At 36.5% G+C, this 19,192-nt stretch overlaps 1 protein-coding gene across 1 annotated transcript in view; it reads left to right on the forward strand.

Moving 5' to 3' along the window:
• LOC126743349 (protein C-ets-1) overlaps nucleotides 1-19,192 on the forward strand; it is a 160,330-nt gene that overhangs the window by 16,744 nt on the left and 124,394 nt on the right. The window contains exon 3 of the mRNA XM_050450388.1: nucleotides 1,535-1,670. Coding sequence (XP_050306345.1) covers nucleotides 1,535-1,670 — 136 coding nt within the window. The remainder of the gene's footprint in view (nucleotides 1-1,534; nucleotides 1,671-19,192) is intronic.

Below are 19,192 nucleotides of genomic sequence, written 5' to 3' on the forward strand. Positions count from 1 at the left end.
TTGCCAATTATAGCATAATCTATGTATATTCTTGTATTTGCAGGTTAATATTAATGTTTGACTCTGACCGAATTGACCTTGACTTTGAATGACAACCAACCGAAATTTCATCGTAATAATGTTTGTTAATAGTGCGTCGCCATGGCAACGGGTTTCCAATATGGCCGCCCACTTAATCGTTCTTAGGTCCCGGGCATTGGTTTAAACTTTCATTTTAAAACGATAAAAAATTGACAATGAAAAATGGGCGTGATGAAGTCCTCAGTGCCTTAATAAGAAATTAGACTGCTCATCACGTCATAAATATCACGTAACTTTTTTAAATCTGAAAATATCATTTGAATTTGACGTTTATCAACGGGGTTTTCAATATGGCCGCCGTCCGTGGCCACTTGATCATTTTTAGATCCCGGGTATTGGTTGAAATTTTTTTGTTTAAAACGAGGCAAAATAGACTTAAAGCGTCATGGGGGAGTCTATAATTTATTAATAAAGAATCAAAATGTTTATTACGCCACCAATATCACGTGATCAAGTTAATTTTTAAACAGAAAAAATTATTTGTCATTTGACATTTATCATAGTAATGGTTGTTGATGGCGCGTCGCCATGGCAACAGGGTTTTTCAATATGGTCGCCGTTCACTCGATCATTTTTAGATCCTGGACATCATTTTAAAATGCGCGGGAAAGTTTTTAGTTTATTAGTAAAGACCAAAAGTGTCCATTACGTTATAAAAATCACGTGACTGTCTAATTTAAGACGGAAAATATCATATGAATTCGACGTTTATCATAGTAATATGGTTGTTGATTGAGTGTCGTCATGGCAACCCGATTTCCAATATGGCCGCCGCCTGCGTCCAATTGAATTTGACAGATGGCAGGACGTACACAAATTTCTGTCAGCTGTCATTCAATTGACAAACGAATGACACCTAGAAGAATGAAAGTTTCAGAGCGATTACTATGGAGAGCTCATAAAAATAAATAATATTCAATTTCAGTACCTAAACACAACAAACTCATACATCAAGATCGTATTTCACCCACTTATCATCGCCGGTAAAAATGTTTAACTCAGCACTTTTTCGGCTGACCCTGGTATACACTCGTTGCGACATCGGCTGTGTCGCATACAAATCAGAGAGAGAAAGAGAGAGAGAGACGTTTTAATTTATGAATGAAACGGCTTTGGAGTAGGCCCTAGAGAACCTCTGGCATTGTATTATTATTATTAATATTATTATTGACGGCCAACAGTACAACTTGGGCATAAATTTGCTATAAATAGATTTTGAATACCAGGGGTGGATGATAAGTAATAAACAAATCACTTGTACTAATTGTTTGAACTCTGACCCCATTTGATTTGAGCCTAAAATTCCGTAGCCAAACTGCTTTTAAAGATCACCCAGTAGAGAACATACTTCACTTAGCGGCCATCTTGGATTTCCTCCTGCGTTGCAAATTTCAATCTCTCTAAAAGGATCAATTTTAATAAATCAGTTTCATTATATAGGTTTCACTTTCAGGATGACGATTTCCGTTTTCATCTCAAGCAAGAAATCGTCGACGATAGCGACGAGGATCAGAGCCAAGCGCAAGCAATGCACTCGATCCAGAAAGTTCCGTCTATCAGCGATTTGTCCGATCCAGAAGCTTCACTTGGTAAGTCCCAAAGTACTTTAGGACCATCCCCTGTATTACTTACTCTGTGTCTAGGCCCACCTCTAGAGGTCGCTTTTCTAACAAATGGCAATTTATTTAACAAACTTAAATTGCTTCCACAATAATGAGGATGTATTATTTAAGCCGATTCGAATTTATGTATTTAAATACGCTCGCTATTATTATTTAAAACAAGGGGAGCATATTAGGTTTTAATAAGACATATTATTGAGTATAGAAACCTGTAAGCCGATTTACTCTGCAAGCGCATTCACCATTGTATCAAGAATGTTATGCGGTAAAGCAGTGATCTTCCTTGGCTCTGACTACCAGTGGGCTTAATTTGTCACTTGGATAACAGAGGGCGGCACACTATTTAAAGTTGTAAATTAACTTTGGTGGCTGTTTATTATGTATATTTCGGCAATAAAGGATAAATATGCTTGAAAGTCGAATAATCGCACCACCCATTCACGCTCAACTAGTTTCGGTAATTAATAACGATTAGAATTTTTGCGAAAAATTAAATCTGGGTTGATTTTATAATAATAATAATTATAAATTCCGTGGGAACCAATAATTTGTACTTGCATGTACATAAGTAACATGACATTTGGTTTGCAAGTAATTAGGCCCCCTTGTTAGGCAAATCATAACCTAAAAAAAATAACGTCAATTTGGTACAGCTCGTTTGACAGTTAGAGAGGGCAATGGGGGTTTGACAGGTGTCAAATAATGCAAAGCTCGTGTGACACTACTTAACTTATTGTAATGTGCCACTATATCCTTAACACTCCTCGTTTTGTGTTGAATAGGTCAGTCACCCGTGCAAGGAGCGTTATCCGGGGGCTACCAGTGTTCAGCAAACCCATTTTGCGATTATCATTATTACTATTATTAAAATGCTTGAGCTACGGCTCTGTAACCTTGAATTTTTATTTGACCTTAAGCTCTCGTTTTTAGGTTAGAATTACTTGTTGACGTTTGTTACTGTGCTATTCACACTGAATTTTTTAGTTTTTTGTTCTAACCTCACATTGAGTGAGTGTCTTTTTCTTTGCCCCCTCAGTGTTACATTTGACAACTGTCAAGCATATTAACAAAACTAGTAGCAAGAAAAATGTTAGATTAGTTGGACCTGTCAATTGGGCCTTTGATGGGGCATTAATTTATTCCTGCAACGGCCGTAGCTCTTGCATAAAACATTTACTAGCCACCGGACATTTTTTGCACTTATCTTAGAAGCCAGCGTATATTTACCTTTATACTTAAACTGACATTATATATATTTTATACATTATTATCTTGGATAATAGCAGGTTGTTTGCTGCTGATAGTTTTATTATAAACTGCCGCCGGTTTCAATAATAAAGGAGGCTCTGAAAGCGAGCGGCGGAGAGGGGGAGGCAGTAGTGCTGGTAAAAAAGTGAATTTCCACCATAAGTGAACCATAAAATTAACTTTAAGATTTTTTTTTTTGCGTAAATTTAAAAACGTGTGTCGGCACAACGAATCGACAATCGAAGGAAGCGCCGTTATTAAGCCGCTGAAGAAACCTTTAAAAAATGACACAATGCGTCATTTCAAGGTAGAGTAGGTAACGAGGTAGATTTTTACATTGTTGGGTAAAAACGCGTTAGTATCAAACATTATATTGAGAAAGCCAAATTATTACTGTCGCTAAACAATCATAACATTAATTGACAGTAACTATTACTGAGACATTGACAATTATGAACCTAACCTAAACGTTAGTTGGGCAAATGTCAGAGAGATGCGAGGGCAGACGTGATAAACGGTGCTCATTAAATAAAAAAAACGTTCGACCATTCACTAGAAGAGATGTAATAAAGCCGACATGCATCCACGCCTCTCCTGACCTCTGACTTACAGACCGTCACTCTGTTGGTCGAATTACGAACGCCGCCGTCTTATCTCGATCTTTTATTGCGCTTTTTTCTTTTGGTTGATGTGCACCAATGGAATTTCAAGGGGCGTGACTGAGATATATGGACCTAGAGATTGTCAGATGTCATTAATACGTGGCGCCCCCTATATAGCTGTTGTCACATTTAAAAAAGAGCAAACAGTCAAATATTTAGACGACATTGTGACATTATTGATACTTCGTTATCTGGCCTTTTTATTTTTTGTCCGAACGCTTGTACAGGAAATCCGTTTTGGGGCGATAACGGACGAACCGAACGATTTTTCTTATGGAGACAATAAAAATTATTTTTTTTACGCGTTTAGAAGTCCTTAGCCGAGATATTTAGCTTTCAAAGTGCAATTCTTAGAAGTAATACTGTCATCATTACTGTCACGAGACATCACAATTGACAACTACGTTTGACAAGTGACAAATCTTATGCTCAAGTTAATTGTTACTGATGTTTGACAGTTGTGAAGTTTGACGTTGACAACCACGATAGTAAGGCTCGTTTCTAACGACGTCACTTTCTAAAACTGACTGTCCAAAATAAAACGTTTTCTTATGCTAGGGTACGTGTCAAAAATGTCAACTGTCAAAACGCCATTAAGATATTGGCACCTGATTATTACTGACGCGAGATAAATTGTTTGACAAAACAAGACTTATATAAGGAGGCTAAAATTACAACCATTACTGTCACGAGACAGTATTAATGATAACTAAATTTGACAGCTGACAAATTGTTCAACAAATTTCCAAGAGGGCCCAGCCCAATTTTTACTGTCGCGAGATAAAGGTAAAGTTTGATGTTGACAACTTTGACAGTACGCAATATGTGCACAGTATTAAGGTAAACCCAAGAAACGTAAATCAATAGACATAAGTCTTTAAAAAATCACAATTTTTACTGTCACTAGATGATCATAGTGTTTGGCAAATAAACAATAGAACTCAGTGTAATTTTTACTGTCGCGAAATAACTTAATATTTTACATGAAATTGACAGTAACGACGCAATTCTCTAAAGCTAGCTTTCCATGATGAAACTTTTTCGTATGCCCCAGTACATGTCAGGAATGTCCAAGGCAAAAAGGCCATTAAGTTGTTAATGCTGCAATTGAACTCGAAGCATAATTTTTACTGTCATGAGATAAATTGACAGTTTGACGTTGATAGCTATAGAAACAGAAATAATAGGTTCACAGTTTTAAGATTATACTAAAAAATTGGGTTCTATACTGCCACGTGTATAAACCACACAATTATTACTGTCATGACTCACTACCAATGACAATTATGCTTGACAAGGGAGCTCCGCTTAATTTTTACTGCTGCGAGACAAATTATTTAAGAGTTTGACGTTGAGAATCATGACAATAAGTAACATGTTACTTCAGTTTTAGAGTAAATCCAAGAAATGTAGTTCTATAGATGAAAGTCTATAAAATATCTTAATCATTCCTCAGTTTTTAATAAAAACCAAGAAATTTTATCCTGTACACACAAGTCTATAAAAAAACACAATTATTACTGCCACGAGACACTTTACATATGACAGCTATATTTGGCAACTGACAAGTAGTCCAACAGACATCCAACGAACGTCAGCTTCATTTTTACTGTCGTGAGTTAAATTATTTGACAGGTTGACGATTATGACAAAACTTGACAAGCTTACAGTTTTATCTATAGGCACAAGTTTATGAAAAGCACAATCATTACTGTCACGAGACACTATAGATCACAATTATGTTTGGCAAATGGACAAGGGAATTCAGCTTACTGTTGTGAGATAAATTGTTTTACAATTTGAAGTGTGACTTTGACAACTGTAACAGTAAGGCTCGGTTCTAACGACGTCACTTTCTAAAACTGACTGTCCATAATAAAACGTTTTTTTATGCTAGAGGAGTACGTGTCAAAAATGTCAACTGTCAAAACGCCATTAAAATATTGGAACCTGATTATTACTGACGCGAGATAAATTGTTTGACAAAACATGACTTAAGGCTAAAATTACAACCATTACTGTCACGAGACAGTATGAATGATAACTAAATTTGACAACTGACAAATTTTCAAGAGGGCCCAACCCAATTTTTACTGTCGCGAGATAAAGGTTAATTTTGATGTTAACTTTGACAGTACGCAATAGGTGCACAGTATTAAGGTAAACTGTCACTAGATGATCATAATGCTTGGCAAATAAACAATAGAACTCGGTTTAATGTGCACTGTCACGAGATAAATTGTTTGACGTTGACAACTACAACAGTAAACAAGCTTAGTTCTATAGATACAAGTCTATACATCAACACAATCATTACTGTCATGAGACAGTTCCAATGACAATTACGCTTGACAAATAGAAAAAGTAACTCAACATCATTTTTACTGTCAGGAGATAACTTGGGGGACAGCTGTGACCAGTAAGTAACAGACTGGTAGCTTTAGAGTAAAACCAAGATATGTTTTATAGACGAAAGTGTATTAAAAAAAACACAATTATTACTGTCACGAAACACTTTACAAATGTCAACTATTGTTTGACAAATGACAAGCAGTCGAGCAGACTTCCAAGGAAACTTATCGTAATTTTTACTGTCGCGAGATAACTTAATATTTTACAGTAAATTGTGAAATTGACAACTTTGACAGTAACGACGCAATTCTCTAAAGCTAGCTTTCCATGATGACATTTTTTCGTATGCCCCAGTACATGTCAACAATGTCCAAGGTGAAAACGCCATTAAGTTGTCAATGCTGCAATTGAACTCGAAGCATAATTTTTACTGTCGCGAGATAAATTGACAGTTTGACGTTGACAGCTACAACAGTAAACAATGCAAAGTTCACAATTTTAAGGTAATACAAAAAAATTAAGTTCTATAGTAGTCCCACGTGTATAAACCACACAATTATTACTGTCACGACTCACTACAAATGACAATTATATGCTTGACAAATAGACAAGGGAGTTCCGCTTAATTTTTACTGCTGTGAGACAAATTATTTAAGAGTTTGACAAGTTTAGAGTAAATCTAAGAAATGTAGTTCTATAGATGAAAGTCTATAAAACATCACAATCATTGCTGTCACTATACAAGTGACAACTGTGTTTGACAATTGACAAGTAGTCCGACAGACATCCAACGAACGTCAGATTCATTTTTACTGTCGTGAGTTAAATTATTTGACAGTTTGACGTTGACGATTATGACAATATGCGACAAGCTTACAGTTTTATCTATATAGGCACAAGTTTATGAAAAGCACAATCATTACTGTCACGAGACACTATAGCAATTATGTTTGGCAAATGGACAAGGGAATTCAGCTTAATTTTTACTGTCGCGAGATAAATTTACCCTTGACAACTATGGTGGTAAGCGAAAGTTTCGCAGTTTTAGGGTAAATTCAAGAAATTTAGATCTACAAACACAAGCCTAGAAAAAGCATAATTATTACTACTGTCTTGAGGCACTACAAGTGACAACTGCACTTGGCAATAAAGAAACAAGGTGGCGCCACTTAATGTTTACTGTCGCGAAATAAATTCATCGACAATTTGACGTTGACAACTATGACAGTAAGAAACATTGGTAACGGACTAATAAAATCATTTAAAAAGTCAACGATGCTCTAACGTTACTGTCACAAGACAAGACTGTACCACTCTCCAAACAGACAAGTGAGCTTAGCTTTTTTACTGTTACGAAATAAATTATTTGACAGCGGTAACATTGGTGACAGTAATAAACTTTCGTCACAAGTGTCAATTGTCCAAACGCCATTGTGTTGTCAAGAACCGACGTACTGCCATAATACCGCAACTGAAAAACCTTCCGTAGGCACAAGACTTCCTGCTGTCCAACCATTAATTCATGAACGACCAAAAAAAGTATCGATAAAACAAGTAGAAAGCTACACCACTGCAACCATAACTATCACCCGAGGGCTATCGAGAATTTAAAGAAAAAAAAACAGACACACACACATAAAACAAAGATGGACGATACGCGCGTCGAGTATGCGTGAAAGAGAGAGAAGGGGCACGCTGCTGCCCATCCGCCGCAAAACAGTTTCCCACGATGTGTGAGTGTGTGTATGAATGAACAGGTATATTATGGGGTCAGTATACCTACTATAATGCCCTTAGGCGACAACGAAATTAAACTGCAGGAAATACACGAGGTGAACCTGAGAGCGAGCGAGAGAGAGAAAGGAAGACAGATACGTCGTTGTTGCCAAAGTACGCTCGCCATTGATTGATTCATTTTATTAAGATCTAGTTAATGTATGTTGTCAACACCATGGCGGTAGTTCAAGATGACGTATTGAGGGGGCACCGAGGATTTTCTAACCTAGAAAACGAGTCAATGGTTTCCCTCCTTTGTTTGCGCTTCTTATATAGTCATATTTTCGGTACAGTAATAAATTATTCGCATGACAGTTGTCTAGTGAGGCTTCTCGCAGTAAAATTTGTGTCAATTCAAATGACTTATAAAGGGAGGCGCCATATTTCCTTGTCTAATCGCCAGAGTATGGCAACATTGTATACGACAACTCATTATATAAAACAATCTATGTGATAATTTTTTTTCCACTGTTGGCTAATGGTATGCGCGAAACTCGCCCAATCGTCCGGTTTTCGCACTCGGTATCGTTCACACGAGAATAATTACCGATTTTAATTTAATAAATTCGGAGGCTTTTTTTTGGCACCATTAAGCCATTTCCTGCTTCGAGATTCGATTATGTAAATCCGCGGCGCTTGGTCTTTATCGGAATCATTAATTTACCCCGTTGATTAATAAGTATGACACCTGTCATACTTGTCATTATTTGAAGGAGGAACCATATATAGGAAGTAATAACTACGCCGTCGCCATCTGTATAGGAATTTTATTGCTCCCGATCGGTATCATTTAATAAGGTTTTCTCGATCTGTTTGGGCCCCAATTTAATTATTTTGTCTAAAAATTCCGTTATGATAAATATATTTTACGAGATGGAGGATCTACCATGGAGCAGGATAGATAATCATCTCGCGGAAATTATAGAGCCTCGGCTCTCGCAAGGTGTTATAACTTGCTACTGAATAAATTGCATATATCGCAGTGTGTGTACAATAATTTAGCCCCGATCATAAATTACTGGGGAATTGCTTTGGAGTAAAATTATACAGAAGGAAATTTTATATTAGAATGTTATTATATTATGTTACTTCCTTGCCTCCACTGCCTGTCAAAGCTGTCATGTGTCAAGGAGTTGTCAGTCAGTAAGGCACACTTAACCTAAAATTTCATTTCATTTTTGAGTGTTAAGGTAATTAAGTATTGGGAACAAATATTCGCTCAATAAAATGTTTGACACGCAGGGGAGGCATATTGTATTTGCCTGCCAAGCTTGTGTAGCCAAATTAATTGCCGTAAGGGTATAATAAATTTATGTGATTCATAAAATTCTTTATTGCAATCATTGACTTATTCAGTGATCTCTTTGACAGACAGGGATGGCACAAAAATAATTTTTAAATTAAATGTTCGTGCCCTCTTTGTCTGTCAATTCAATAACTTGTCAAATATAGGGAACATAACCTAAAAATGAACATTGCCTTAACGAGTTTAAATCTGCTGATGCCGTATTCAGCAAAAACAACTGAAAACTGGTTTGCTAAGTAAAACTTTATTTTACAGCACTTTTCTGACAACGGGGACACATTTGTGTCAACTTTTAATCCCCATTTTATTGTCCAGTTGTGCATCGTTGCCACAATAATTGTCGTCGAGGTTTAATTACTATAATCGACATATTCAACGATTATGACATTGAATTGTCATGACATTTCGATCTGTCAAGTCCAGTGCCCCTTGTCCACGTCAAAATTATTTTGCTGGATAATGGTTTATGGGTCTACAGTTCGTATAATTTTCTTATTAATGTCATTGACTTACTGAACGTTCCCTTTGACAGACAAGGGAGGCAGAAAAACAGTTGTTAAATTAAATTTACGTGCCCTCTATATCGGTCAGTACAATTTTTACAGTTGATAAATATTTATTAAAGCAGTTTTCTGATAGAGAATGAGGGCACATTGAATCGACCTGCCCTCTTTGTGTGTCAGTTCTCCAATTGTTCAGGCAAATTAATTGTTGTAAAGGCTTAATTACTATTTAAATTTTAGTATTATTTTATGAGTCGTGAATTCTTCACTACTGTCAATGATTTATTCAACGGTTCCTCGATAGACAAGGGAGGCACAAAAACAGTTGTTAAATTAAATATACATGCCCCCTCTGTCTGTCAGTTTAGTGACTCGTCAAACGAATGGAAGTGGGGCTAACATAACCTAAACTTAGTAAAGCCTAACAGACAGTGAAGACATATATAAAAAAGTACCAATTACTGCCTTTGATTAAAATGTAAAAATACATAAATTGTTATAAGAGCGTAGCTCTTATTATGGGGCTCTCCCGCAGTGGAGTTTTCGCACAAAATTCGGACCGGTCGGACAAAAGTGTTTATAACTTTGGTTGTATTTGGGTTAGAGAAACGATGTTTACCTTTTTATAATCTAGAAATATGAGGCTTTAATTTGATTATTTTCAAATTTTCATCTGTTTTTTTGTTTAGGACTATAACGCCTTCAAACTCAAAAAAATTTTTTTCATCGATTTTGGTCAAGGGAATTCGATACAGGTCGCAAGGGTTTCTTGAATATTATGAAATTTAACAGATCGATTAGAGTTAATGAGGACCTTATCTGTATAGTTTTTGGTTATTCTCAGTAAACGGGAAGTATTTTTTTTAACGCTCAAAGTTTCAGACATTTGTGATATTCTAGCCCTTCTGACGGTTTAACGGTATCTTTCCGGCAATAGTGACTCACAGAAGATGTGTGCGCCTTATCGAGAGCTACAATTTTTATTTAGGACTTTTTTTGAAAAAATGTTTTTTTTAGGAGAAAAATCAAAAAAACCCAAAAAAAAATATTTTTTTTAGTTTTTTCTGTGTAAAATTTTTATGGTGCAAAATTTAAAAAAAATTCATTTGGATTAATTAAACCTAAATCCTTTCCGAATAAAACAAAGTATTAAGTTTAACGCTATCATTTATACAGGGTGAGCAGCGCTCAGTTGAAAATACCCTTTTTCACGCTTTTTTTCTTCAAATATTAATAACTTTTTATTGGCGGCACTTAGAGGTTTCATTCAATTGGAGCATTTAAAGAACCTTTTAAAACCAATTTTTCGACACACTCTACAATCATCTACGTAGAGCAGTTTTTGCTCTACACTATTTTTTGACTTTGACGCCTAATACCGCAATGGCTATGCCACCTACGAAGACCATTTTTGCCCTCAACACGCGGAATTTATCTGGCTATAATTCACTAAATTCGTTTTATTTCATATATCACTATTTTCCAAGAAAATTCAATTTTCCATGATAGGTCCCAAAAAAGCGGTCAGCTGAATATTGGTACCCCTACGGGCCCGATGATCAGGGTATAAAAACTAATGTGGTCTAGCACCCAACAAGTGCGCGTCTCCGTGGCAACGAAACCGACGATTTTCGCCCGTTTCCACCTAAAATAAGACCCTTTTTATAATAGAAATTTAACTACTAAAACCGATTGGAATCGGTCCAGAATTGACGCTAAACTGTTCATAAGGCTTTATACTATTTTTCCATGTACAAATCATAAGGTAAAAACCTTTTTTTATACCCGAAATCATCGTCTGAAAATGGTCGATTTTGACGTCTACGCGCGATTTTATTGCCGACTTTTACGGCTGACTTTTACGTTTTGACAGCATGACGTCAACATGGAAGAATTGGCTCGGACTTGCTTCCTAATTTCATTGATAAAATGCTTAAAATAGCTCAGAACTTCCTGAAATTGGTACGGAATTATTCCAGAGACTCTGGAGAATCCGAATATGTGCATATCTTTTACCAAATCGGGTTCTTTTAGCCGTGATAATTCGGCAACGTTTGACGTTTTAGCAATTTCTGTGTAATATAATATAATATTCATGCGACACAGTGGTCTATACAAGGCATTTTGCTAGACAAAAATTACAACACAGTGGGTCCTAATGATAAAAAAAAAATCTAATCGGGATTTAATGAGTATTATTATTTTATGTGGTAATTTTTTTTTTTTTTAACTTTTTTGGTATTTGCCCGATTTGAATGAAATTTGGTATTTGGGTTTGGTTTAGGGTATAATTATTAATTTTTTACAAATTTTTGAAATATTGAGTTTTAGGGTCACGTGACTACCAAAACTTTTTTCCTATGGGTCCGATTGGATTGAAATTTGGTATTTGGGGTTTATTTATGACATAATTATTGGTTTGTATCAAAGTTTGTTAGTTTAGAACTTACTTTAAAATTTGCCAATAATCATTTTAGAAAAAAAAATAGTACGGTGGGAAAAAACCAGTTTTCTTTTGTTTTTCCCACTGTTTCATTATTATCTTGGATTCTGTAGCTCCGATTCAATCCGTTAATGGTTTATTGCATTCCTTATTCCGTTTCTGATAATCTTTTGCTTATTTCATTATATTGGCCTTAATATAAAGGCCAATATAAAATAAAGGATATTAGAAAAGACATATGGCAAAACCAGTTTGGCATATTCCAATGCAGGCTTTTATGATACATGATTTGCTAAAAATTTATGTTTTATTTAGGTAAAATTATTGAATTTTTACAAAGGGTTGATATATTATGCATAAGTGTGTGCTGGAGTCATATTATTCATTTTAGCATACTTATTTTCATCGCCATAAAAAAATACCTTTATCAGGCGTGACCTAGACCTAAGTCTTCACCAACCTTCATCCTCCTGTATGACTGCATTTGATTCTTAATTCTTTGCTTGAAAAATGCATTAAAGCCTTCGAAATGTATAAGGGATTGGACATAGAATAAGAGGAGATTAGTATGAAATATATCGGTTGGTTTTCAAGGGAACAATTCAGGGGAAAGGTCGGAATTCTCGTGTTTAACGAGTTGCTTGCCACTTGGATTGCCAACCTTTGAAGGAATAAGGCCGAATGGATGGAGTAGAGCGGAGCTCTTATCACATCATGGTTCTCAGAAGCATGATACCCCAAAAACCGTAAAAACAAATAGTGGTTAAACTCACAGCGTTGCCGGGGCAGCACCTGTTAAACAATCTCTTATAAATGGTCCTTTTTTAATTAGTTTTCTCTGACCAAAAGCTTTTCTACTGGTCCCAACTGATCAAAGTACGAGCGAAGCTCGTACTTGTTAATGAATGGTTATCTTAAATTTTATTTGTATGTCCCCTCTGTCTGTCAGTTCGATGACTTGTCAAATGGATGGAAGTAGGGCAAACTTAACCTAAAAATAAGCTGTTGTATAACGTTGCTATTACTCAGCAAAAATATTAAAAAACATTTTTCTGATAGACAGTGACGGCATATTGAATTAATATTGACTCCTCGGTCAATCAAATCCGGTGCTCCCTGTCTACGTGAACCTTATTTAGACTAACAGTGGATCTCCAGTTTATGTTAATTCGTAGAATATTGACTATTCAACGACAGACAAGGAGGGCAAAAAAATATTTGTTAAATTAAATTTACGTGCCCTCCTTGTCTGTCAGACCAACGACTTAACAAATAGATTGAAGTAGGGCAACCATAACCTAAAAAATAAACGTAATCCTAAGGATCTTTACAGTTTAAATCAGCTGTGCATATTGAATGGGCCTACGGTCTCTGTGAGCTCTTAACTCTAACCTAAATGTTCAGGTTGTATGCCTCCTCAGTGTGTTAATTCAATGACTTGTCAAATAGATGGAAGTAGGGCAGACATAACCTAAAAATGAGCATAATCTCAATTAGATTGACAGTCTTCTATCTGGGGACTGATTAAATGAATTGTTATAAGGGTTTTTAATTAATCCGCTCTGTACCGCTGTATCTGTGTAATAAAACATGACGGTGTTATGGTCCGTAGAATTCGTTATTACGATTTTAATTGGCGGTACGGAATGCTCTTTACATGTGATTTAGCATTATTGGTTGACCCGCACGGTATGCACAAATTGTTGTATAATAATCTGGAATCTTTTTGAATTATATCAGTTGGAGCGTCTAATTAAAATAATTCTTCGGGTAAAATGAATTTTATAATTAATGGACGCCGTGGCGCGGCCTTGAAGAAGGATCGAACGGAGAAAAAGAAAACTCTCGGAACCGATATGCCAACTAATAATATTCATATTTTATTTATTGTAATAATAGGATGGAACAATCCAACGTGGCCATTAATAATATAAAGCGAATAGCCAACGTTGAAAACTCGTTTTTCCCTTGAACTCTCTGCGTCGAGTGCAAGTGGTGAGCAGGTGCATCTCGCGATTGATTGTGTTATGTAAAATCGGTTGCAGGGTGTTTTTGGTGTTGAGTTCACACTAGTAGAATACATTTAACTCGTATGGCAACGCCGCCGTAACTATCGTAAGCCTCGTTACAGTAATATATCTGTCAAATGATAATATGACGTCAACCGCTTAAGCGCTAAATTCATTTAATTTCGAGGAGTGTAATTGTTTTTTTTTATCTTTTTGCTCGATACAGTAATAAATCATTTCAAGGACAGTTACCTCTATGACTTGCATGACAGTTGCCCAATAAGATTGTTTCTAGTAAAAGTTCTGTCAGAGCCTTGACACTCGTATTTAACCTAACTTTCCCAATAGCTGGCCACACAGTAAAATTTATGTATCAAAATCATGTGACAAGTATGACGGTCATGTTTGCAGGCGTGGGTTTCGTACGTTTACTTAACTTTAATTTTAATATCGGAGAGGTTAGGAAAGACTAACGTTATACATTGGGTTTTCCAAATTTTTGCTATTCGCGGAGTCTTTATGACTGACGTGGCAACACTGTACACTTATAATTGCTTAAAGTAAAAATGACTTGTATGATATTTGCGGAGTAAACTCACTCAAGGCAGTAAAGTTTAACGTCATTTTTATCAGGCACTCATGAGTTAACTTAACCTGGCTTATATTTAATTTTTAGTGAAAAAATTCGATACCGAGGGTATACCTGAAAAATTCCAAACTTTGGAAATCGATATTTCGGCTTCTGTGGGAGCTATCGGGAAAATTTTAACGGTTTTGTCTTAGTTTCGTCGTTCTGAATCCAACGAGACCATCCGCAAAGTCGTAGCTCTTCTAATAGCTGAGATATCGCATTTTTGGAGCCCATTTTTGGCCTCAAAAACGAGGTCGAAAAATGACTTTTTCCAAATTTTCAAAGTGCTCTCATTCAGTGAGTTTTGCTCGAATCTCGTTATAACCCGGTGTTTTCGTAATGTAAATGGTCCAAAGAAGACGCTGGTATAGTTAGTTCGATTTCGAAAAAAAAAAAATTTTGGTGAAAAAAATCGATACGGGGGGGTATACCCGAAAAATAAAAAAACCCAAACTTTGAAGGCCGATATCTCGGCTTCTACCGGTCCGATCTGGAAAATTCCAACGGTTTTGTCTTAGTTTTGTCCTTCTGAATCCAACGAGACCATCCGCAACATCGTAGCTCTTCTAATAGCTGAGATATCGCATTTTTGGAGCCCATTTTTGGCCTCAAAAACGAGGTCGAAAAATGACTTTTTCCAAATTTTCAAAGTGCTGTCATTCAGTTAGTTCTGCTCGAATCTCGTTATAACCCGGTGTTTTCGTAATCTAGGTGGTCCAAAGAAGACGCTGGTATAGTTAGTTCGATTTCGAAAAAAAAATTTTTTTCTGAAAAAATCGATACGGGGGGGTATACCCGAAAAATGAAAAAACCCAAACTTTGAAGGCCGATATCTCGGCTTCTACCGGTCCGATCTGGAAAATTCCAACGGTTTTGTCTTAGTTTTGTCCTTCTGAATCCAACGAGACCATCCGCATGGTCGTAGCTCTGATAGTAGCTGAGATATCGCATTTTTGGAGCCCATTTTTGGCCTCAAAAACGACGTCGAAAAATGACTTTTTCCGAATTTTCAAAGTGCTGTAATTCAGTTAGTACTGCTCGAATCTCGTTATAACCCGGTATTTTCGTAATGTAGATGGTCCAAAGAAGACACTGGTATAGTTAGTTCGATTTCGAAAAAAAAAAAATTTTTCTGAAAAAATCGATACGGGGGGGTATACCCGAAAAATGAAAAAACCCAAACTTTGAAGGCCGATATCTCGGCTTCTACCGGTCCGATCTGGAAAATTCCAACGGTTTTGTCTTAGTTTCGTCTTTCTGAATCCAACGAGACTATCCGCAAGATCGTAGCTCTTCTAATAGCTGAGATATCGCATGTTTGGAGCCCATTTTTGGCCTCAAAAACGAGGTCGAAAAATGACTTTTTCCAAATTTTCAAAGTGCTCTCATTCAGTGAGTTTTGCTCGAATCTCATTATAACCCGGTATTTTCGTAATGTAGATGGTCCAAAGAAGATGCTGGTATAGTTAGTTCGATTTCGAAAAAAAAAAATTTTTCTGAAAAAATCGATACCCGAAAAATGAAAAAACCAAAACTTTGTAGGCCGATATCGCGGCTTCTGTAGCCACTATCGGGAAAATTCCAACCGTTTTATCTTAGTTTCGACTTTCTGAATTCAACGAGACCATCCGCAAACTCGTAGCTCTCACATTAGCCGAGATATCGAGATCGAAAAATGACTTTTTTCCAAATATTCAAAATGCTCTCATTAACTCAGTTCCGCTAAACTCCGTTAGTTGACATCCGTCAACAGCCCTTTACGAACCTTTATAGCGGATTCGCCTCTAACCCTCCATTATCGTTGTGTGCGCTCTCTAAATGAGGTACTGGCAACTTGCAAGTACCCCAGTTGTTGCTTCTTTATTTTATTATGCGCCTCGGTACTCTCGAGGTTATAAAAATGCGGTACGACTCGGGGCTACCGTTTGTGTGTGTGTGTGCGAGCCGCGTCGTTGCATCTCTCTTGGGATTTTTACGTGTTTATAAGCGCTGCTTTAGGTCGATTATACGGCGAGAGAAGGCGAATTGTTTTATTTATAGGCACGTCAATGGTTTCCTGATCCGGTTATACGGACGCCAATGATGCCCGACCGCTTTTATGAATAATTAGCGACACTTGATTTCATTCATGAGTCGGCCTACTACTACTAACTCTAACCTAACTCAAATGTCAATGTCACTACTGTCATTCCAAAGCTAACCAAAATTTTTGATTTAGAATTAAAACGTCAAATTACGTCATTACTTAGGCCGAGTTCGCATGCACTATTAAAAACAATTAAATTGAAGTAATGATATGCTTTATGGCACCCGAAAACCAATTAACAGCGTTCTGTTCCACTTGTACCACCACAGGCAAAATCGTTTTTACGCTGGAGGCAAATGTGTTCCTTCAGCTTTCGAGTGGGTACTGTTAGGTCGAAGATGAATGGTTAACCGAGGACGTACGAGATGGTTTATTAATCGCTAATTGGGTACTGCCGCCTGGTCGCGAGGATTTATCTTTGGTTAACCGAGTACGTCACTTTATGACACGGTAAGATTATCTAATGAATCGTCATTGAATCGAAGTTGCAATCGCGACAGTAAGAAGGAAGGAGGGTAAACATAACCTAAAAACCTATTGGCATTAAGCACTCAAGAAATAAAAATTTTTCGGGACAGTAAGATACCTTGTAATCCCAGACAACATTACATTAGGTTTTCATTTTTCTGCAGTCTCTTATATGTTATAAGTGGATTAAGCTAAGATCGTTTGAATGGGGCTTAAGGTTGCTCTTCTTGACAAGTATGACATTTTTGCTTAGGTCTCGGAACAGTAATATTACGAACTGTCAACCAACATCAAAGAAACTTGAGGATTTCCAAACGTTCCTTAACATTACATTAATATTACGGAACTAAAAAACCTAATGTCTTCTATTAAAAACCAAAAACGTGTCTTCTCTTTTCTACGTGTGCACTGTCTTTCAATATCTGTCATATGTCACACGTGACCGCGTTGCCACATTTATTATTTGTCCACCCACAAAAATTTGCACAACATTTTCATTATGCTGCACAATCTGTGGTTGGTTTAATATGTTATGGGCTTATACTATACTTATCCGTCTGGTTGACTGAACAAGTGTGGCAATGACGCAAAGTTCTAGGAACAGTAATACTGTGAACTATTGAATAGAGTTAAGAACTTCAGTGGCCGGGAGTTCTAAAGGCAGTAAGAGAGTTTAAACTATAGTCTAGGAGGGCAAACATAACCTAAAAACATGCAACTACTTTCTTTCAAACAACAATTTTTCAACAATCTTTTTCTAGATTATTGTCCTTTAAATATCTGTCAATTTAGTCATTAGTCAAATAATATGACTTTGACAAGTAAGACAGTTACACAAGGTTCACTGGTGATCCTAGGCAAGTGTGATAAACATAAAAAATTCACACTTTTAACTGTTAACCATACTCGAGAAGGGCAAAGGTAATTTCAAATCAAACAAGCATTTATTAGTGAGAAGAGGTTTTAGGAGTTCGCTTGTTTTAATTGGTAGATTTGATGTTGACAAGTATGATAGTTATACCAATTTTTCAAAAGATAAATTTACATTTTCACAAACGTGTAATGCGCCGATGCTATGCGAATTCATCTCAATGGGACTTAAAGAGTATGTTGTAGAGACAGTAATACGAACTGTCAAGCAGAGTTAAGGTATACGCTGGTAATTGACGGAAATTCTGGAGACACTAAGGGAGTCTTGTGAACTGTCAAGGAGAGCAAACATAACCTACAAACCTACATCTACATTATTTAACGAACTCTCTCTTCAACATTGACCTTTAAACATCTGTCAATTTAAGCATTTGACAGACAGAGTGACGTTTGACATTAATAAGCATGACAGTTACCCAAATATTCTTTTTGCATGAGATTTGTATGGGGCCTTGAGGCTCCCCTTGACATATACGCGATAACCATAGTTAGGGAGTACTTTGGCAAATGTGACGATGGGAGGAAATTCTCGCGACAAATTCCTAAAAGCTTACACCTGTCCTTTTCGGTTTCCCACGCATCAGAAATTCATATGACATAATAAAATGGGAAGCTAACGCGCACGTGCACTCCAGTAATACATCGAACTGTCAAGCAGAATTAAGAAGTACACTGACAAGTATCACAATTGACCAAAGTTTTCGAGACAGTAAGAGAATCTTGTGAATTGTCAAGGCGAACGAACATAACCTATAAAAATCAACCTCTTTATTAAAAAAAAATTGTCTCGATTATTGACCTTTAAACGTCACTACATTGACATTGACGTTACACAAGTTTCTCCAGACAGTAAAATGTCTGATGTTCCCTGCCAAGTGCGACATCGACCAGAAGTTCGTTTACAGTTCGTTATACTCAAGGTAAACGTAACGTAAAATCAGTATCAGTAATCAGTAAGAAAAAGTCTTAGGAGTTCAGTTGTTTTAATTGGTGAATTTGACATTGACAAGTATGACATATACACAAGTTTCTCGAGAGTTTAAGATATCCCAGATATCTGTGATTGGTTTTGCGA

The sequence above is a fragment of the Anthonomus grandis genome, chromosome 12, assembly GCF_022605725.1.
Source record: "Anthonomus grandis grandis chromosome 12, icAntGran1.3, whole genome shotgun sequence".
In the NCBI taxonomy this organism is placed as follows: domain Eukaryota; kingdom Metazoa; phylum Arthropoda; class Insecta; order Coleoptera; family Curculionidae; genus Anthonomus; species Anthonomus grandis.